This window comes from Trichosurus vulpecula, chromosome 3 (genome assembly GCF_011100635.1).
Source record: "Trichosurus vulpecula isolate mTriVul1 chromosome 3, mTriVul1.pri, whole genome shotgun sequence".
NCBI lineage: Eukaryota > Metazoa > Chordata > Mammalia > Diprotodontia > Phalangeridae > Trichosurus > Trichosurus vulpecula.
Window position 1 is genome coordinate 212,821,623 of NC_050575.1, and position 22,559 is coordinate 212,844,181.

The following is a 22,559-nucleotide window of genomic DNA, read 5'->3' on the forward strand; positions in this document are numbered from 1 at the left end:
AGTGAAAGCTGCTGCCTCTCCTGCAGCCACACAAATTCTAAGTGATGGCCTGGGTGGGGTGGGGGGCTCCTCTGGGTTCCAACCTGCAGGTCCATGTGCCCTTGTGTGCTGCAGTTTGAAGACAATTCCACGGAACTCGCCACCCTCATTGAGTTGAATAAACAATACCAGGTAAGATGGAAGGGAAACAGGCTGGCTTAAGGGATTTAACATGAAGGCATTCCCAATTCTGGACTCCTCTCAAAGAGCGCTTTTGATGCTCAAGGAAATTTGACTTTGGCTCAGGAGGTAAACACTGCTGACTAGTGTGCTGTTTGGACATAAAGCTCATTGATTCTTGAGCTGGAAGGCATCTTGGTGCAGTCAGTCCCAACCCCTAAGTTTTTACAGCCGCTAAAGTGGAGGATCAGATAGAAGTGTAGTGACTTGCCAAAAGTTAAAGGCACAACTAGGACCAGAACTGGGATCTTCTGGCTCCTGGTCAGGGATCTGTCCCATTGCCCAGTCCTACTATGCCTCAACAGTGTAAACCTCATTTGCTGAGATTCATGATTCCTGTGCAAAAAAGAAATGTTGAAGCCTGTCTGAATCTCAGCATCACAGGCTCATTGATTTAAAGTTTAAAGGCCCATAGAAGGGAAATTATCATCCCAAGTTTGCAACCTTGGGAATTGGTAGAGCTGGGATGCGGTGAATACTGGTCCTAGGATTCTACATCTAAGAGTCTCTGTTCAATGCGTAGAAATATTTCCAGCTGCCCACGGGAATGGCTATTGGGGATATTCTGTACCAATGAAGGACAGAAGGAACATGGGTCAAGGAAATGCATAGATAATATAAATTATCTCATATAATATATCTCATATAAATTATGCTCACAGCTTCTACCTGCTCTCATACTAAGCCTTTCATCAGAGTTCAAATTCAGCGTCAGACACTTACTAGCTGTGTGTACCTGGGGAAGTTCCTTATCCCCAATTGCCTCAAAAAAAAAGTAGCCAGGTTGTGATATCTATTCTCTCCCTATTTTTTACACAATTATGTGAAAGACATGATCATAAGGCATTGAGGCCAGAAGTCGGAGAAGTAGTTTGAGGATAATACCTAGGCTAGGTAAATGGCAGCTAGGTGGTGCAGTGAATAGAGTACTTGGCCTCAAGTCGGGGAAGACCTGAGTTCAAATCCCGCCTTAGACACTTACTAGCTGTGTGACCCTGGGGAAGTCACTTACCCCTCTTTGCCTCAGTTTCCTCTTCTGTATAATGATCTGGAGAAAGAAATGGCAAACCCCTCCAGTATCTTTGCCAGGAAAACTCCAAATAGGGTCACATAGAGTCAGACATGATTGAAAAGTGCACAAATATTTTTTATCTTAGTTTGCTGTTTGGCTACTGAGTTGTATACTTTAGGGTTCACGTTTTCTGATTCTATTTTTTTCAGGCAAAACAAATTTTGGGGGACAGGCCTACTACCTGACCAGAGAGTTGTACCCAGGGGAATTTGGGAAAATGCCTTTTGGCTCTTGTTTAATTTTTTTTCTCTCTTCTCTCCCTGCACCCCACCCCCCAACCCCTTTAGGAGGCAACTCACCAGCTGGTTGACAGTGGGAGATATGATACCAAGGAGGATTTCACAGTGGTTTTGCAGCCATTTTTGGAGCACGTGCCTATGCCAAAGACCCCGGTAAGGAAAAAGAACTCCAGATGATTTTCTTGTCTCTTTTGCCTGTAGTGAGCCTGAACACATGATTTCCCTGACCCTCAATCTTCTTTTTTCTATGACTAGGAGGGATTGCCTGACAGCTCTTTCTTTGCTCCAGATTGTTTTCATTTTCACAGTAAGGGCCATGCACATATGGCCAGGGGCCTCTGGAACAACATGGTAAGAACAGCCCTCTGATGAGAACACTCTTTGTGCCTACCTTGAAGGGTCATACTCTCTGGTTTGAAAACCATAAAGATAAGTGCAGGCAATCCATGAAATGATTCATTTTCTTTGCTCCCCACCAACCCGCTCCACCCCACTCCAATTTACAATCCTGACTTTTGCCCCGATTAGTTCTATATTTAGTTAGGTGGAAAAAATCCACTGCTTAGATACAGGATGGAAGAGGTATGGCTAGACAACAGTTGGTATGAAAAAGATCTCAGGTGTTAGCCAGGGAGACATTGGGCCAGTTCAAATCAGCCCATGAGAACCTATTATTAAATTTTCAATAGAAGCATTTACAACTCAGAAATCAGCTTGGGCTATTGTTGCTGGGCTTTTTTTTTATTGTCTAGTGTTATGAAATATCAAATATACATAGTATATTTTTAATTGTATCATGCATACATTTCTCCCACCTCCACCCCATGAGCGTGTTGTTAAACATTTACCAGCACCCCCCTGGTTTTAGTAGCCTATGAGATCCATGAGACAACAATACATGGCCAAAAAAAATGCAGTCTTAGGCTGTATCAATAAAAGTCTAGCCGAATATGGACTGAGGCAGGTGACAGTCCTGTCTTACTCTGCCCTGGTTAGACAGACCACATCTGTAGCATGATGCTCAGTTCTGGGAAGCACATTGACAAACTGCTGTCCATTCAAAGAAGGGTGGTTGGGAAAGAAGGCTGTAGATGATACATTAACTGATTCTTTTGGAAATTAGAATGTTAGCTTCTTGAAGATAGGTGTTCTTTTGCTTTTGTCTTTGTATCCTAAGCATGTAGCCCAGCATGGGACAGCGAGTAGCTCTTATATGTTTGTTGATTTTTTAAAAAATCTTTATTCTAAGCAACAGGTCTAGGGGTAGGGAGAAACACAGTGGGAAATGTTGGCAACATTTTAAAAACAAATCAATTAAAACCTATTTAAATGCTTGTTGATTAATTGTCAGAGATCAGGTGTTTAATACATGCTTGTTGATTGATTGATCAAACTGTGGGTATTTAACCTGGGAAAAATAGGTCTTTGGAAGGAATATCATCTCAAAAATGAGAGTAAATTTATGTTACTTGGTCCCAGAAGACAAAGCTGGAGAATGAGTAGGAGGTTTCGTTCCTACCATTTCAGAGTTTTTGAAAGGGAGGTTTCAAATGGTAATGCTTTCCCCTTCACTAGGGTTCTTAAAGCAGAGGCTGAATGACCCCTTGGTGATGTTGCAGAGGACATTTATATTGATATATAGGTTGGTTTAGAAAGCCTTTTAAGATCTGTTCTTGCCTGCTCTAAGCATTTGTGATTCTAGGATTTCTATTTCTCTTACTCTCCTCCCAACTATTTCTTCATTTAGCTGGAACCACTTGGAGAGAAGAATAATGCTACTCGACTTGAAAACCTTACCGATCTAATTTGCCCTAGTCAGGTAATTTGCTTTTATGGAAATTTGACTCTCAAGCCCAGGTGGGAATGAGGGCTAAGCACAGATTGCAAGTTATTGGGTGGGGGAGACTTAGTTTAGCAGGACAGGGTCCATGAGCTCATGATAATTCTCAAGACCGAATCAGTAGAGAGAGGATTGTGGTATTAGGAGCATGTCCAAGTGTGGATCCCATCTTATAGGCTGGGGGTTTTAGAGCACCAAAGGAAGTTGACTGAGGTGTTGAAGCCAGCCTCCTCCTCTACTGTGGAATCTTCTATATCCACTTACTAAAGGGTTGGTTGGTGTTCCTGCAATACCCTCCAAAACCCCCTGTTGCCTCCAGCCCCCTACCTGTCCCTAGCACCACTCTGAGAAACATTATTCTGTTATTATTATGCACATTGGGCATAATCTCAAACAACTAATATGTTTAATGTGGCTGCAAGGAAGAGATGCTGAGGAGACATGGGAAGATAGGTGCTCCCTATTGCCTTCTGAATAAGTGTCAAATTCCTCAGCCTGATATTGAAAACTCTACAAAAAGTGCACCCCATGCATTTCCAGCTTTTTCTCTTAATGTTACCATCAGTTCACTTTGTGTTCTTGCCAGACTGCCCTATTTGTCTTCTCTCTTTCATGTCCTCTGCATTTTTGCTCTACCCAAAGCTTGAAATGTCCTGTCTTTAATTCCTAACCATCCTTCAATGCCCATTACAAATGTCCCATTCTTCGGTAAAATTTCCATGTTTCCTCCCAGTCCAATTTCTCAGGCCCTTAAAATAGTGGCCTTTCTCTTTCAGACTCCCCCCCACCCCCACACACACACCCCTCCGCTTTGCTTTTGTACCTTTTGTGCATTTGTCATATATTATGTATCCTAATTATCTCCATAGTTGTATCATTAGCATGTGTGATACCCACCAGACTGGAAGGTCATTGAAAGCAGAGCGTGTTTTCTTCATTTTGTGTTTCCTCCAGCGTCTAGGAGAATCCCTGTCTATGATAAACGCTGTTATGTTACTAGTTATATGACGTAGGTCACTTAACCACTCTGACCCTCAGTTTTCTCATGCATCCAATGAAGATGAACAAGATTTTTGTACTTTCCTCAGTATCGTTAATACACATCCAAATAAAATGATCCATTTGAGGAGTTCTGTCCTTGTCAAAGGGCCATCTAATTTACGCGTGTGGACTGTTTTGAACTGGCCAATGACAGAGGAACATGCACCTGCGGCGGAGTAATCTAGCTAGCCTACGGATAGGGAGAGGATTTGTAGTGTTAGCAGGAGTAGCTGTAGGTGGACATGCCGTAGCAAAGCATAGTAGCAGCGGTCCTGATAATATAATAATAAACAGCAGGGCGGGCAATAGCAGGAATGGTATCTCTGATCAAAAAATAATGATAACAATAATGTTAGCAGTAACAGTGGTAGCCCTAGCAGCAGCGATTGTCAAAGCAGAAGCAGCAGTAGTAGCGCTGAGTAGTATTAATAGCAGTAGGAGTAACTGTAGCCATAGCAGAAGGAACAGGAGTAGCACTAAGGATTAATAGTAACAATCGTAGCACTAAGCAGTATTAGCAGCCATAGCTTAATAGTAGTAATAGCAGAAGGAACAAGAGTAGCCCTAAGATAATCCCAGTAATAGTACAAGTAATGATGGTAAGGTTAGCAGCAATGATTGTAATAGCGGAAGCAACACCGATTGTACTGAGCAGTAATTATGGCAGTAATATTAACAGTGGATAGTAACAAGACCAGTAACAGCCTTGGCAACAGTGTCATTAGAAGAAACAGTAGCGGCATGAGCTGTAATAGCAGCAACGTAGCTATTGAAGAAGGGTTCTAAATCTACGATCTCCTAACCTTGGAGCGCCCCTCCTTCACCGGGAGGAAGGTGACGGCAGAAGGTCCTAGAGGTAAGCCGCCACGGGTGGCTCACTTTGCAGCCATCAGCCGCCAGTTCTCTTTTTACAGGATCAGCCCTACCTTCGAACCTACAAGAACAGCAATTACACGTACCCAACGATAGCAACAGCCACCGCAGCAGCAGCGCCAACTGCGACAACCAGGAGCCCTAATCAGGTATTGCTTTTCTGCTTATTTGGTTTAGAAAGTGAGTGCAGTAGAGAGTACCTCCCATGTGCCTGCCTCCAGAATTTATAAATGGTATGTGAATGGTTTTTTACTAGAAATGGAGGAGCGTCATTATCCACTCACCAGCTCTTTGAAAATGCCAACAGCATGCTCTCCCTTGATCTCAGAGGAACAGAGTTTGGATCTAGCATTTGGCATTTATTACCAGCGTGTGACCATGGACAAGTCATTTAACTTCTCTGGGCCCCGGTTTCTTTATCTATTAACCTAGAGGGTTGGCTGCCTTGACCTGGAAGGTACCTTCCAGTTCTCAATCTGTGATCCTTTGATCCTCCAGATGGACTAGGGGAGACATAAAAAACCTGAGTAAAACAGGGAAGGATTTATCAACCCTTCTGCCCAGTGCAACCAATCAGATCCTACTTTTGTCAATGCCAGAAGAGCTAATAATCTTTCCCTTTGCAAAGGTGGGTGGGATGCTGTGTGTTGTGTTGGGCTGTGCTAGTGGTGAGTCCTGACCCCTGCCTGTCCTCCATGTCATTCAGTCTACTTTGTTCCCTTTAGGGTTATGGGAGCCAGTTGAAGTGTGAAGACAGAGCCCCTTCTCCCTCTCTTCCAACCTCAGGTAAGCACCTCAGGACAGATGGGTGCTTGAATGCTTGCTTCTTCAGTCCTCTTGTGGCAATTGTGCATCAGTTACTGTATTAATTAAATCTTCAAACCTGGATTAAGTTCTGCTTCCTAGTTGCTTTTGCCAGCTTGGATCACTGAATGTTGATAGGCCCCCAGAGCATTGCTATGAGCAGCATGACCCTCCTCAAACCACCTTTATTTGCTCACTCCTCAAGGCTTTTAGATCCCAATAGGAGTAAATAAGGGGAGTCACTCATTGGCCTGCTTAGATAGAGCATGCCAGACTGTGTGCTAAAAGCTTTACAAACATTATTTCATTTGATCAGCAGAGTCAGCATCCAGTGGGCACAGACTTGTTCTGGTAATAAATCTAGAGATGGCACCCAGCACTAGGGAACCTCCCTCTTGCAAATAGTAGTGGTATCTTGAAAATAACAGTTTTGCTTACTCTGCTGGAGTGTGGGAGTGGAAGTTTATGTCTATTGGACCGGCGGGTGGCTATAAAGTCCTGGATCTTTTCAAAAGAGTGATATGGAAAATAAATAGTAACAAATAAGTAAAGTCAAACACAAATCACCCATACACATTGGTCATAATTGAAAATAATGCGCAATCTGCGCCTCTAGTCCACTACAGACTCCTGAAGTCATAATTGGCCACTGCATTGATCACAGTTCTCAAGTCTTTCAGTACTGTTTTTCAATCCCTGAGTACCAAACTCAGTCCCAGGGATATGAAGTGATTTGCCTGAGGCAATACAAGTTAAGTAGAAGGGCCCAGTGGTCATTGTTTTCCCCATCACATCATGCTGCTTCCTAGGCAGCACTAATATTATTAGGTGGCTGAAATCCAGAAATTAATTTTTAAATTATACCAACCTTTAGATTTTATTAGAGACTTGCTAGTGTCCACCTGACCTGTGCATTTTTAAAATTGCATTCCAATTGAACATGTACCCCTACACCCCTCCCCCCCACCCATCTCCTCTCCCGCCACCCCCACCCTCCCCCCCCCCCCCCCCCCCCCCCCCCCCCCCGCCGCCCCAACCATTGCCTCCATAAGACACTGCAAGGTCAAGCCCTATCCATCAAGAGTAGCTGTTCTGGTTTTGATTTTGACCACCCTGTTTCCTCAAAATCCCCCCAGACATCCCCCTTCTCTGCCTCTTTCTTTCAATGGCTACCGCTTATCTACCTACCTTATCCCCACCCAGCCTCTATTGCTTCTTCCTGTTCACCATTTCCCCTGCTTCATCTTGTCATCCTTTCACTCCTTTACCAAGTGAATGGTTGTACTGGACCCCCAGGATCTCACTCATAGCTCAGGGAGAGAAGAGAAAGCCCTGACCATGCACCATGCGAACTAATCCACTGTGAGAATGTTGGAATTTAAATTCACAATCTTGACATTCTTTTTGGTCAGCCCCCTGAGGCATTCCTACATATTCCTGGTCTGCCATTTCCACTGAGTAGTGAGCCCTGCTCCACACAATTGTGTTAACAACAAGCATTTGGGTATGCAGGAAAGAGGCATCATAGTGGTTGGTAGAGTGTTTCTACCTAAGTTATGTACTCTCTGTGTGATCCTGAGGAAATCACTTAACTTCTGTGTACCTAGGACTTATCAAGGCCAAAGGGATGATAAGCTTCCTGTAACTCAGATATATTTTATGATACTGATAATCACAGCTGCTTCACATGTGCAGGACATTGTGCTAGGCTTTGGGGGAGAGTCAAAGTTTGGATAAGATATCATCTTCTCATGGAGCTCACCATCTAACAGATATGAACATTAGGCACAAACACAGGTGATAAAATAATGCACAATATGATATGATAATGCATGGAAGGGATATAGTAGAAAGTTCCATGTGAGTTTTTAGGGGGTATGTCTTAAAAGGCATCATTTGAGCTGGACTTTAAAGGATGGCTTGAAATGTAATAATACCATTAACAGAGGTGTGGGGTGGGGGTGGGAGGTCAATGTACTGAGGACATCAATGTCCTTCCCCAGTAGGGAGTAGTAAAAAGCATAGATTTCTCCCTCCAGTTTGGATCATAGCTCTGCAACTAGGGAGGACCTCAGAAGCCATCTAGTCCTACCTACTTGTTTTACTGGTGAGCAAACTGAGAGCCAGAGAGATTAAGTGATTTGCCCAAGGTCTCATACATATTAAGTAGCAAATTCAAATTCAGATCCTATAACAGGGGTGGGGGAGGAGGGAGGATTAAGGGAACAAGTCTAGGGTCTAGGTCTGTGATTTCATCAGTGTTAGAAATGTCCTCCACTGATATACATCTGCAACTCCTTTATAACTTAGTTTTAGAGAATTAACTTCAGGATGCTGAGAAGGGAAGTGATGTGCCTATGGTCATATAACTAGTATGTTCAAAAACAGGATATGATCTTAGGTCTTCCTGACTCCAAGATTCTTGGGGAAGCTAGGTGGTGCAGTGAATAGAGCATTGGTCCTGGAGTCAGAAGCCCTGAGTTCAAATCTGGCCTCAGATACTTGACATGTACCATCTGTGTGACGTTGGGGAAGTCACTTAACCCCAATCGCCTGTTCCTCCCTTCTCCCCCCACAAAATTCTTCATCCACATTCAAACCCAGTTCACATGGAATTCTAAAGGACTCTTCTTAATGGTCAAGCCAGATCTCCCACCCGAAGTCCTGCAGGTTCCCCTCCAAAGTCAGGAATAAGTTGGCTAACCTCACATGTATTCAGGCTGTGTTAGTGCTGCTTATTCCTGAGAATTGCCACTTCCGTTTTTGGCTCAATAGCATCGCCTCCTTGTTTCAACATACCTTACCTGTACACTTTGCCTTCCTACCCTCCCTTCATGTCCTTGCTTGCCCAGTGCTTCCAGGACAGCCCCAACTCACTGACTGTCAGTGCTTCCCTTCTCCTTTAAGCAAGCAAGGGCTAAATTCTGACTTCTATTTCCTTCCAAAAGACTCATACTTCTCCACTTGCCTTTCCAGTCCATGCTCTGAAGCCAGCAGACATTCAAGTTGTTGCAGCTGTGGGTGATTCTCTGACTGTAAGGAAATTTGTGCCATTGACACACTTTTGGGTAATAGGGTGGGATGGACAGGAATGCTTCCTAATAGCTTCGGGCTTGATTTGCCACCAAGAAAGAGCCAGGTGTTGGCTGCTTTATACATAGTTAAGCTCCCATTATCTGAGAAAAAAAGGCCATTTTTTTTTCCATTCCCAGAAACACCCTCTGCTTCTGGCAAGACTCCCAAGGCTATAACATCATTACAGAATGATGCAGAGAGAAAGAAGGGAGGTAACTAAACACCTAAGCCAAACCTCTCTTTTTACAGTGACTTAATCTTGGAAGGGGCCTTGGAGGGTGAATAAGAATGGAATACTACTTTGTGTTTGTATACTCCTGAATGGTTTTCAAAATGATTTTATATTCATGATCTCATTTGATTCTCACAGCAACACCATTAATTAGACAGGGGAGGCATAGAGTGCTGGACTTTTAGTCAAGAAGACATGGGTTCTAATCCCACCTCGTATATTTATCTTGTGGAACTGGGCAAGTCACTTCTGTTTCCCTAACTGTAAAATGGGGAGATAACAGGTACCTGCACAGGTTTGGTATGAAGCTCAAATGAGATGTTCTTTCTCAAATAAGATCCTATATATGTTTATGGAAAACTTCAAAGCGTTATAGAAAAGCCAGTTATTATTATCCCCATTTTAAGATGAAGAATTTGAGACGTAAGGAGGGTAAATGACTTGGCCCATACCATATCTGGTTAGCAGCAAAGGTAAGACTAGCCCCCAGGTCCTTCACGTACTAATTTGGTGCCTATGCACTATATTTGAACCTCAACAACAAGGCCATATCCATTGCTATTATTATCAGTGTTCTACAGATGAGGAAACTGAGGCACTAAGTAATTAAGTGATTGGGCCCAGGATCACATAGTAAGTATACAATGCAGGATTTGGACATAGCACCCTTCAGACTAGGCTCACTGGCTCACTGATTTTTCTTCTGGTCTTGACATGTTTTTTAAGGCTGGAAATGGAATTGCCTCAGATCCAGATGATCTCTCTGATGTCAGCACTCAATATCGTGGACTGTCTTACAGGTAATGCAAACTTTGCATTTACTAGAGCTGGGGATTGTCCTTAACACCACATACTGACAGGAATTGGGAGGGTGTAAGCCTGGTGGAGGGACACAAAGATTAGCACCAAAGGAAAGGGATTGGACTGGGGATTGTTGTTTAAGAAAGAAAGAAAGAAAGAAAGAAAAGAAAAGAAAAATAACCCATGTTTCCCTGATTAAGCAGGGGATCTGAATTGGAAGTTTTATGTTTAATGATGCCTTTTGTTTTTAGATCACAGTATTGTCCTGAATGCCCTGCCCTGCAGCATTGAACCTTCCCTTGTAATGAAGAAAAAAATCTATAATTAGAAATCTATAATAGGGCCTGTGCCTGCCAGTGGGTGGAGCTTTCTGCCCCTGCAGTACCCCACTTCTCTGGCAAGATCTTGTTAATAACTTTAAGTTATTTATTTTTGTCTTAATTATGCAGAAAAAAAGAGGGTTCTCTCCTGATTTCCAGGTCTGAAAAGCCAATCATAAACCCATCACACAATATATGTTCTTATGCAAATGCCTCTAGGTCTGGTATTTGTCAGTTATAAATATATATTGATTAAACATAGTCATTCAGATATATACAAATAATCTATGTATACACATATACATGCCTAAGCCCATGTACAAGCTTTACATTGTATTCATAGGAGCATAGTATTCAGAGATGCTAGGGAACTTGAAAGATCATCTAGTCCCATTCTGTCCACTGGGTAGCATAGTGGTTTGAATGCTGACCATAGAATCAAGAGGGTCTGAGTTCAAATCCTTTACTAGTTGTACAACCCTGGTTCAGTCAATTAATGTCTATATGCCTCAGTTTGCTCAACTCTAAAATGAGGATAATAGCAGCTCTCATGCTATTATTTACTGAGGATGTAAAATGTCTTATGAAATCTAAAAGATGTGAACCACTTATTATTTTCCAAATAGGGAAACAGGCCCATGGAATTCACATATATGGTTAGTAATAAGGCTGGGATTTCAACACACGTGTCTTCTGACTCCAAATCGGGGGCTTTTTCCATTACCCCATCCATGAACCAGACTGAGACAGGAAATACCTGATTTTAGGTTTCTTTCTCTCCCAAGAAACTATTTATTTTCACCAAGATGCCGTCTAAGAATAGATTTGAGTATCCCTCCTCAGCTAACAAGATAAACAGAGCTAATATAGCCAAGATGTTGTAAAGCAGTCATAAAAGCCTTGGCAACATAAGGACCTACCTGTCTCTTCTCTGCCCTTTTCTTCCTGCCTGCTTCAGAGTTAATTCAAAGGAAACACTTTTTCCTCCCAAATCAAAAAAGAACATTGTGGCTTGCTGTGATCATGCTTTTTGATTCTACCTGAGGAAAGTCCCAAAGTAAAAAAGGGACAGGGGAAGTGGCTTCTGGAGGCTTCTGGCTTACAGGCTTCAGAACTCTCTCAGGAATGAGCAAGGGGTCAGTCCCCTGAGAGCCATGACAGCTGACGCCACCAGATTTACTGGATGTCCCCATCCTAGAAGGTAGTTCTTATAGCAAGTTGCTACTAGAGACAAACTTCAACTTGGAACTAAAAGTGAATGCATAAACTACTCCAATTCAGTTCTCAGTTCAGAAGTCAGGTTCTTTTTGGTTGCTCTCCTTGGTGGTTGTGACTAAAGAGCAGACGTGATTGCCATTAGAATAAAAAGAGAATGAGAAAACCAATGACCCCAAACTAATAACAAACCAAGGAAGTCAGGACAATGATAGCAGCTTTGCCCAGCCTTAACAAGGCAGTGATGTTACATCATGGTGCTCAAAATTAGAGAGTAAAACCCAAATGAATGAGCCCTACAAACAGGTGAGGGAGAAGATAGCAATGGTGGGGCAGACAGAAAGACAGAAGTTTAGTCTGCTCATTCATACTGCAAGAAGAATCCTTCTCAGGTTTCAGATGAGAAATCCACCTTTTTAAAGAAAGTATTGTTCCTAAAGAGTTAAATTTTTAACTAATTCTCCATCTTCATATAGGGGTGAACAAGAAGTCTGTGATGGGTGGAGGAGTTGACTCACCCAGCTAAGACTTCAGCTTTTAAAACCCATCATTGTTCTGCCATTGGCCCTCTCAACTCCTGTAATATATGAGCAGAAAGCTGAGTAGTTGACCTACAGGGACATCATCCTGTCCCAAGATCCAGGTGCACAAAAGGTGGCTATAACTCGGAGGGTGGCAGTTAGGGAATCATGCACTTGGATTGGGCAAAAGTTACTTTCAGAAACAATCAGGAGCTTTTGCTTTGGAAATGATAGGGAAGCACTGGTTCAAAAAGAGTAACCTACTCCCTCTGGGTGAGAAGAAGCCAAGAGACATCTAGTCTTACACTGATAGGGAAAGGAGAGGTGTAGCTAGAATTCATGTTTGGTTTGTTGTTATTATGACCTTCAGAATGCAATTTGGCTGTGAATATACCTGCTAGGCTTGCTGCTTTGGAGAGAGCCTCAAAATAATCACTGCTCTGTCTTCAAAGGGTTAAGTCATTTGGAAATGATTTGGTGGTCTTTATGGCCTGGTCTTGCCTTAAGTAGGAATAAATTTGTTGTTTTGGGGTTGCTTAAATGCATCAAAATAAAAATCACCATTTTGAAATTCCTTTCTCTGTCTCATTAATTCAGAATCTCAGCTTCTGTCAATGAACTTGCAAGAATCTGAACCATCTTTTTTCTGTCTTGTTCCTTTTACATTTTACATACTTCAGGTACAAAAGTTAAAGTATTCCAAATAACCATATTTATTTACATAGTTTTCTTTTGAATCTTCACTGTCAACAGGGCAGTGGTGAGACTATTCCAAGCATACTGGTCCTTGTCTGCCGGAACCCTTGTCTTAGCATGGGGAAGACTTGTCAACATGAAATTGTGATAGAAACTTCTTGAGCATTAAGGGTGTCAATGTGGGCATAATGGTGTATTTATAAGAGTAGGTAGGGCTATAATGGAAGGATGCAGAAGTATGTGTAGGATGAAATGAAGAAGGCATATATGTATATGTATTTAAATCCAAGATTTCCTTTCCTTTCAAATTTCAATTTAGAGTCCTCATATCTTTGATTCAAAGAAGAAATTGGCAGCTAATATAAGTTCCCTGCCCTATATCTTCTAGTGGTTGGAGGTTACTCAAAACCTCAAATGAATGCTCAAATACTATAAGCCAAGCTTGGCACCAGGGTACCACCCTGGACTTGGCTCACATGCAGCTTCCTATGGAAAACTTTTCTTGATCTCTAGTTGTTAGTATGGGCTCTCTCTGTTTCTCTCTCTCTGTGTCTCTCTCTCTGCTCCCTGCCCCCCTCCCCCATTTCTCTGCCCTCTCTCTTCTCCCTCTCTGTCTCTGTCTTTCCCTCCTCAAGTAATCATGTATGTATTTAATCTATTTCCGCATTGTATCTCCTCAGTAGATCCCTTGAGAGCAGGGACTGTTAAATCAATAAATTGACAAGAATTTTTAAAGCACATACTAGGAGCCAGAAATACAAAGCCAAAAACTAAATTTTGTCTTCAAGAAGCCTACATCTTGTTGAGGGAAACATCTTGTTGAGGGAAACATTTGCATATAAGTAAATATAGAATATATAAAAAGTAAAACAAGTTAAGGATGGGGTGGGCCAGAGTGAGGGTAGCTTTGGAGGAGGCACCAACAGCTGAGAGGAAGCAGAAGCTTGCAATAAGTTCTGAGGGAAGGTATGAATTCTAAGAGATGGACATAAGTGAGCGCATTCTAGGCCTTGGGGACAGACTGTTCAAAAGCATAAGAGTTGGAATGCCCTGCATGAGACTGACCAGCAAGCAGGTCATTTTACCTGGAATGAAGGAGTAAAGTATAATAAGCTTGCAAAGATAGGCTGGAGGCAAATTATAAAGGACTTTAAATGTCAAATGAATTTTGATTTTATCCTAGAGGCAGTAAGGAGCCAGGATAACTTTGAGTAGGGCAGTAACATCATCAGACCTGTGTTTTAGAGCAATAACCAGGGTAATTTTATAGAGGATGAGTTAGAGAAAGGAAAGACTGGACGGAGGGAGACCGATGAAGCCATTGCAATAGGACAGGCAGTTTGAACTGAAGTTTTGGCTGTGTGAGGACAAAAAGGGATTGATGCAAGAGATACAGAGAAGATGGAATTACTGGACTTAGCAACTAACTGGACCTGAGGGCTGAGTGAGTGGAGTTAAAGATACCTCTTCAATTACAAACTGGGTACCTAGAAGAGTACTGGCTCCCACAGGAGAAGTTAGGAAGAAGAGTTGGGGTTTGAGGGGAGGGAGTGAGAGAGAGAATAATTGAACTTTGGGAGTTGTTTAAATCACCAAGAAGGGCATAGAGCTAACCTGCACAACTTGTAAACTTCTTTTGGTAGCAGATACAATAGACTAGAGACTGACAATGGTTGCTTGCTGTGGGTTGTGACAAATGGGAGAGAGTGAGCAGTGGCAACCCTATACTTTTCGAGGATTACGTGCTGTAGTGCAGGCTTGGCAAAGAGAGAGAAGAAAGTTAAGAATCCAGGACACAGGTTGGATGATCATAGAGTAATGGAGCCTGGGAAGAATTGGCTAGAAAGATAGGAGGAGACCCAAGTGGGAGCAATATCAGAGAAGGGAGATAGTATCCAGGAAAAAGTGGTGAGCCATGTCAGATTCTGCACAGAGGTTAGTAAGGATGAGGAATGAGGGGGCAAAATCATTGGATGTGCCCAGTAAGAGATCATTGGTAACTTTGAAGAAGGCAGTGTAAGTTGAAAGATTAGGTCAGAGACCAAAGTGCAAAGGGTTAAGAAGTGACATGAGAGAAGGAGGATTGCAGAAAGGCTCTGTAGACAGCTTTTTTCCCCTAAAATTTAGCTATAACATGGAGAACAAATAGGGAATGATGGTTCAAGGGGAGATAAGGTAAAGAAGAGAGTTTGCAAGCGTGAAAAGGGCAGCAAGAAAGAAGCCAGTTGATAAAGAGAGCCTGAAAGTTAAAAAGAAAAAAAGGGTAGGGGTGGATGGTTGTGGAAGCAATGAGGGGAAAAGCCACCTCTTCAGAAATGAGGGGGAAGTAAGGGTCTGAAATCTAAAGGAGGGGCAAGAGATCTCATTGCAAATGGCCTCTATTCTCCCCTGAAAGAATGGGGCCTTTGTTATCCCCAGTGCCTTAACACCTAGTAAATGCTTCCTAAATGCTTCTTGGTTTCCATTAGGCACAGGGAGAAGGGAGGCCTCTCAGCAGGGAGGGAAAGAGTGAGTGCTGACTCACTCACTCTTTGGAGCAGCTGATGCCTCTGTACAAGGATTTAACCCTTGTTCTGGCTTTTCACAAAGGGCAGCCGGCTCTGTTCAAAAGGTTCCTTAATAGAAGGAGCAGCTGTGGAGATGATATGTCTTAGAGCCTCTGAGGATGATCTGGGAGCATCTGAGGGGCCTGTGCTCAAAGCCTGGCTTCTGTTTCAAAGCTGGGAGAAAATATATGCAGAGGAGAGAGAGTGTGTCATAAGTACAGAACACTGTCACTGATTTTCTCAAAAACTGGGGAACTAGAGGCATTTTCTTGGGGCTAAGGGAGAGAAGTTGATTGTGTATGTGTCAAAAATGGCACTTTGCAAATGTGGGAATTTGAGGAAAATGAAGACATCCCTCTTGACTCTCCTTGATCATGTGCAATTTTAAGTTCAGGAAGGGAAATTTAAAGTTAAACCTTAATCATTTAAGATGTATCTGTTGTATAATATTGTGTATCCATTATGTGCCAGGTATGCTAGTTAGAGACTTGATTAAGTTTGAGTTCTAGGACCAGATCCTGCTCCTTGAGTATAGGGTCTCCTTTGGGTTTATCTTTGTACGCCCAGGGCCTTTTGATGTCACATGAGAAGCAAAGCATCTAGTGGCTGAGGGGCCATTCTTGAAATAAGGAAGATATAGGTTCACCAGTGGCACAGTGGAAAGAACATTAGCTCTGGAGTCCAAGGACTTACTTCTGATCTCACTTCTGATGCTTGCTATCTGTGTGACCTTGGGCAAGTCGCTTAATGTCTCTGAGGCTCAGGGAGGCAGCATGGTATTTAGTGGATTAGGCATCGAATTTGTATTTGAGAAGTCTTGGTTTCAAATCCAACCTGAAACATTTACTAGGTATGTGAACCTAGGTTATCTCTGAGCCTCAGTTGCCTCATTCATAACATCAGAGAGTTGGACTCAATGGGCTCTGAGATCTAAATTTATGATCCTGTGAAGGGAATTCTCACACTGGTAATTCCCCACACCAATTAAAAAAAAAAACCTAGCCCTAGAACATTGCTTTGTACATAGTAGGCATTGCCATATTGAGTTAAATGGAATTAGATTAAATTAGGAATCATTTGACTGTAAGGGAGTTTAAGGTCAGGTAGTTTATTTGACTGAGTCCCCAGGCAGAATTCTATCAGATAGACAAGAATTTATCCAATTTCTGAAGAATTCCAGACCAGTCACTTTAGTTCTCAGGCTGACTTAGTCCTGATGCAGCACCGAACATTCCAGGTTTTCAAAAACCTGAAACTATGGGTCATGACTTGAATAAATTTCTCGGGAGCAGCCAAAGACCACAACTGCATCTGCCATTCCTGAATGTGGTGATGAGTAGGATGCCTAGTCAGTAATGAAAACAATGTTGTTCCTGTTGTTGCTGAGTCTTTTCCCCTCTTTGTATCTCATGTGGTTTTGTACAGTGCCTGACATATAGCGGACAAGTGTCCGCTATAAATGTTTCCTGATTGACAGTTTCAAAGATTTGAAAAGATTTCAAAGATTCATAGTTTCAAACTTTTAAGTGAGATGCCCAAGGTCACATTGCTAGTAAGTATCTTAGGCAGTACTGGAATTTAGATCTTCCTGACTCCATGTCTAACCCTCTCACTTTACCACCTAGCTACCACTAGAGACAATGTTTCAGTATTCATCTGGACGCCAAGAAGAGTCCGTTGGATTAAGTCACACTCTGCTTTTTGAGAAAAGAAATTCAAGAAATGTTTTTTAAGCTCCTACTATATGCCAGGCATTGAGGTAGAGGGGATGGGGTTCGGGAGGGGACATGAAAAAATGAATAAGACATAGTTCATTCCCAGAAGCAGCTTAGAATTTAGTAAGGAAATGCATGTCCTGACAGTATTTCTTTCTCTGGTTGCAGTGCAGGAGGTGATGCCTCACTAGAGAGTGTGACCACCTTGCCCAGTAAGTAAAGACTTTACCCTTTGGTCTATCCTGAGATCTGGATGTGGGCTTTCCTGAATAAGGCATCCTGAAAGCAAATCCTAGCCAAGAAAGGCACAATGTGACTCCTGTTGAATGCCTTTAAAGGGGAGGAAGAATGATCTCTTTCCATTTATCTCCAGAGCCTGGTCTATGTGTTTAGGCTGGTAGAATTTACACCTCCATAGCTGGAACACTTTGGTGCTATACATACCTAGCCCTGGGGGAGCCAGTCCTTGGAGTCAGTCCTGCTCAGCTGATGGCTTCTGGTCCTGACTTGGCAGATACTTTATCTTCCTTGCCTTTCATGGATTGCTGCACTGGGACATAGGGCTAAAAATAAAGCTCAGGTTTGGGGAGGGGGTGTGCATTCTGATCTCATAGCTTCCCCAGTTGAGAGTTGTTTGCTTTTTACTCCCCCTCCCCCTACCAGATATCCTACGAAAGTTTAATAGGAACCTAACAGGCTTCGCACTGGGCGTGGGGAGTGCTGATGATGCCAACGCCTTCCTCAATCAGGCTGTCCCAGGAGCAAAGGCTGAGTATGGCATTGGGGGAAGGGTGATACGGGACATGGAACGGCTCATCATAGAAGCCCCTTTCTGATGATAACAGCAGTTCTGTCCTTTTGTCGTTGTCCCACATGGGTAGGGCAATGGTCTTTAAATGTCTTCCCCCTCAATAGGCTCTAATCTCTCTCTTGCTTGACCTCACTTGCAACCAACGTATTTTCAAGACAACCCAGCCAAGACCAAAGTCTAAGACCATGGAGTCAATTGGAATTAACAAAACCACTGAAGGACTGACTATGCTCTGAATCTAAATCCACTGTTCTTTTCCTTACCTCATGTCACAGAGTGTCCTCAGGAAGCAAAATGGCCCTTTTCTATAGCTGCCTGAGTTAATCAACTACAAAAAAAAAATCCTCTACCAAGTTGAACTACAAGAAGAATGCATCCAGTGAAAATGGCATAATGATGCTAAAGGGATCCCCTCTCCTTCTGATCCTTGTTAGTGGCAAAAACATAGGATTGTGGGATCTAGAATTAGATGGCCCCAAGTAGTGACGGGTAGAAGCTGCAAAGAGGTCAATTTAGGCTCACTATAAGCAAAAAAACTTTCAAATCATTGGGACTATCCCAAAGGGGAATGAGCCACCTTAGGAGATAGTGGGTTCCCCTCTCCCTGGAGGTTTTTAAAGCTTACTCTGGATGACTTCTTGTCAGGTGTGTGGAAGGGAGATACTCATTCAGGACAAGTTGGAAAAGAATCCTTATTCTACCATCCATATGACTTTGGGCAAGTTAGCCTCTCTGGGTCTCAGTTTCCTCGTGTGTAAAATGAAAAAGTTGGACTAGGTGACTACTAAGGTCTCTTCCATCTCTAAATCTATGAAGCTTCTGAGATCCCTTTCAAGGCTGAAATTCCGTGAGCTCATGTAATTTAAAGATCTTATTTTTACAGATGAGGACACTGAGGCACATGGTGGTTGCATATATATTCCACAGGGTTAGATGTATTAGACAACATAGGTAGTAAGTAGCGAAGACAGGGCTATTTTTAATAGATTGGCCTGAACAAACTACAGTATAGGGTGGAGAGAGCCCTAGATCGGGAATCAGAAAACCTGGATTTGAATCCCTCCCCCTGGACTCCACTATGGTCCATTCCCCAAACAGAGTTTAGAATTGTCCCATTTATCTACTTAACCTCAGGCTTTTGAAGGTGACATGACCTAGTCTGAGACTTAGGAGGCCTGACTCTTATTCCTGCTACCATCTGAATGGAGACAAGTGGTATTCACCTCTCAGTTTCATGTTTTCTGCCTTCTGCCTGCCAAAAGAGATAATCACAAAGATCTCCACTGCAGTGGCATTGAGAGGCAAAGAAGATGAGTCTACTTTCCCCCATTACCAGAAGGAACAATTGTCTTTTGCTCCACAGGGGACTCATAGAGCAAGTCCAGACCGTGGTACAGAAGATGAAAACTGATGAGGTAAGTTAGAGTTAGACTGGTTTATGTAAAAGCAAAAACAAAAGTTCTTAAATTCAATCCATCCAAATAAAAGAAGAGGGGAGAAATAAGCTGTCTTAAAAAGTAGTGATTGTCTCAACTGGAAATATGCAAACAGAATATGAATTAGCATCTGCCAGGGTTGCCCATAGGCCCACAGCTCTAGAGCAAGAAGGGACTAATCTCAGTTTAAAAGGAAACCGGGTCCCAAGGAGATTAAGAGACTTGTTGAGGAAAGGCTTCCTACAAGGGCTAGATGACAGTTGTGATCCTTTTCAGAAATGCAATTCTACACCTCAATACAACAAAGATACGTAGAATGGTATTTGTGTTTTGTGCTGCTTCGGGGAGAGGTCAAGAAGCATATATTAAGCACCTATTATGGGTCAGGCACTGTGCTTAGAACTGAGAATATAATTACGAGTAAAAATAAAGATAGCCCCTGCCCTCAGAGATCTTACATTCTAAGGAGTGAGCCTGGAAAGTCTCCGGGTGTCCAGTAGACATCTTGGGGTACTCTACTTCTCTTATCAGTGATAGAAAAAGTATAATGGAATGATATATTTAGTGTTCTCCATCCTCCATCTAGAGAATTGATTTCCCAAGAGACTGGAAGGTGATCACTGTGCTCATCGGGACTAATGACCTTTGTGACTACTGTACTGACTCAGTAAGTAACAGCACTAGGAGCTTCTCTGCCCTGGGCTTTCAATGTGGAGTTCCAGATCCAGGAAAATTCCCTAGAACCCAAGCCATTACTGCCTGACTATACACGCACTCACAACATGCCCTCACTCCTCTACCTCACCCTTAACCCTAGCCCTGGCCTCAGGTGTCACATTTCAAGGCTCAGCTCAAGTGCCTCCTCTTAGGCCGAATTAGCTTGATCCTCTCAGTTGCCAGTGGCCCCTTTGGAAATTTCCTTGTATTAATTTTGTATATATTTTGTATTGTTTATTATCTGTGTACTTACTGTTTTCCTCCAGTACCTAGCATGGGGACTGTCTCAATCAATCAACATGTATTTATTAAGCCTACTATGTTCAAGGCTATGTGCTTGGGCATTGTAGATACAAAGAGAAAAAAGAAACAGTTCTGCCCTCAGGGAGCTTATGTTCTAATGGGGGAGCTATGCATGTTTATAAATACATATAAAATAAATACATAAATAAGAAGTTAATTTGATGGGGAATCGAGAAAGGTCTCATGCAGGAAGTGATGTTGAGCTTTTAGAAATCCCAAGAGATGAAGATGAGGAGGGGGTGTATTCCAGGCACAGAGGCAGCCTGTACAAAGTCACGGAAACAGGAAATAGAACAAAAGGTCTCATTTGGCTGAAATGTAGAGCACACGAAGGAGAATGATATGTAATAAAGGCAGGAAGACAGGATGAGGCCAGGTTGTGAAGGGCCTCTAATGCCACACAGAGGAGTTTGTATTTGACTCCTTTCCCTGAATGAATAAACCATCATCAAATCATAGAACTTACCATAGGAAGGAACCTTAAAGATCCCATGATCACTTGATCTAGAGCTGTCAAGGAATCTACTGGTAATCTAATGGAGTCCCAACATTTTATAGATGTGGAAACCAAAGCTCAGAAAGGTCAATCTGTCTGAGCACTACCCATAGTTAGTTCATAGCAGACCAGGATCCGAACCAGTGTCCTTCAACTCTAAATCCGAGGTTGCTGGCATTTTACCATGCTGCCTTAAATCCCATAGAATCCCAAGACTGTAACAAGGGAACAAGTAAAGGGCTGTTGCTCATACCCCTAGATACGTGCTAATATACCTGTCATCCCTTCCTTTTTGATGGATCCACGGAAAACGAAGAACTCAGGGTATATTGGAAAGAGCACTAGACTTGGGAGGTTTGGAAAACTAAGGTCTGAATTCCTGGATCTGCTATTTACAAGTTGTATGGTCCTGGTATACAGACCTCTCTGAGGTCTGTTTCCCTATCTGTAAAGTGACAACAACTCTTCTTTGCCCTCTCTCTCTCTCTCTCTCCAAGCATTGCTATGAGTATCAAAGGAGAGAGTAACAACAATGAAAAGACACAAGTCTATAGGATTTCAACATTTTCAAAGTATTTTGTTTGCAATGACTGTCTGCGGATTATCCCTAAAGTATTTTGTGGTCACAAGGGGGTTATTTATATATGTGAACTAAAACTGTGAGCTGTAACTGTAGCGTTCAATGAAGAGAACCTGCCTCTTTCTACTTCTCAGATAAAATTCTTTCAATGACATTCAGCAGTCTATTGGGCTACCCCCATTTTTTTCAATCATTTCCCTCAAGGATCCTTGCCCTGGTTATAGAAGAAAAGAGCACCCAATTTGAAATCAGAGGATATCCAAATCTTGCATTATTTATTGTCTTGGGCAAATCCTTTTACTTCTCAGAACCTCCTCTATAAAATGAGAGGTTTGGACCCTGAGGTCTCTTCTGGCTATAAATACTATATTCCTATGCTTTCAGACCCAGGTGGAGATGAAGCATGATGAACTTGCTATAGCAAGAGATGGGAGTAGAGAATAAGCTTTCAGTTCCCAAGTATTGAGTGAAGGCTGAATTATCTCTCACATTCTCTTACCGTAACCATCTCCTTCTTTCTCTCCTTTCTTTTCCCAGAATTTATATTCAGCCACCAAATTTTCTGCTCACCTCCGAGATGCCTTGGATTTCTTGCACAAAGAGGTGGGTTCAGCAACCTCCTCTCCATTGATTGGAATTCATGATCGTGCACGAGAACTCAACTTTCCCTATGTTCTAATGGACCAGGGGAAGATGGCAGAGGGCTTGGGTTCACATGCTGCTCATTGGGGTTCACATCCCTACGTATTTCCTATCTTTCTTTGGAACTCTGGTGCTCTGTATTATTCTACAGGCTGATATGAAGCAATCTCTCAATTAGCAAGTGTTTAAGTGCTTATTATGTGCCCAGCACTGGGGACACAAATATGACAAATAAAAGGTTCCCTATTCACAAAAAGGTTACATTCTATTGTGGAGGCAAGAACATAAAGAAACGTTAGCAGCACCACAGACATGAAACATATATGTCTGTAGGTATGTATGTGTACATATGAGTGTGTGTAGAA

The 22,559-nt window shown here is 42.5% G+C and overlaps 1 protein-coding gene across 1 annotated transcript in view; it reads left to right on the plus strand.

The window, feature by feature from the left end:
* PLB1 (phospholipase B1) overlaps positions 1-22,559 on the plus strand; it is a 191,756-nt gene that overhangs the window by 86,996 nt on the left and 82,201 nt on the right. The window contains 13 exon segments of the mRNA XM_036749921.1: positions 90-171; positions 1,579-1,683; positions 1,786-1,881; positions 3,278-3,349; positions 5,326-5,433; positions 6,010-6,070; positions 9,065-9,123; positions 10,122-10,195; positions 17,378-17,421; positions 17,873-17,981; positions 19,384-19,435; positions 20,043-20,123; positions 22,090-22,155. Of these exon segments, the coding sequence (XP_036605816.1) occupies positions 90-171; positions 1,579-1,683; positions 1,786-1,881; positions 3,278-3,349; positions 5,326-5,433; positions 6,010-6,070; positions 9,065-9,123; positions 10,122-10,195; positions 17,378-17,421; positions 17,873-17,981; positions 19,384-19,435; positions 20,043-20,123; positions 22,090-22,155 (1,009 nt within the window).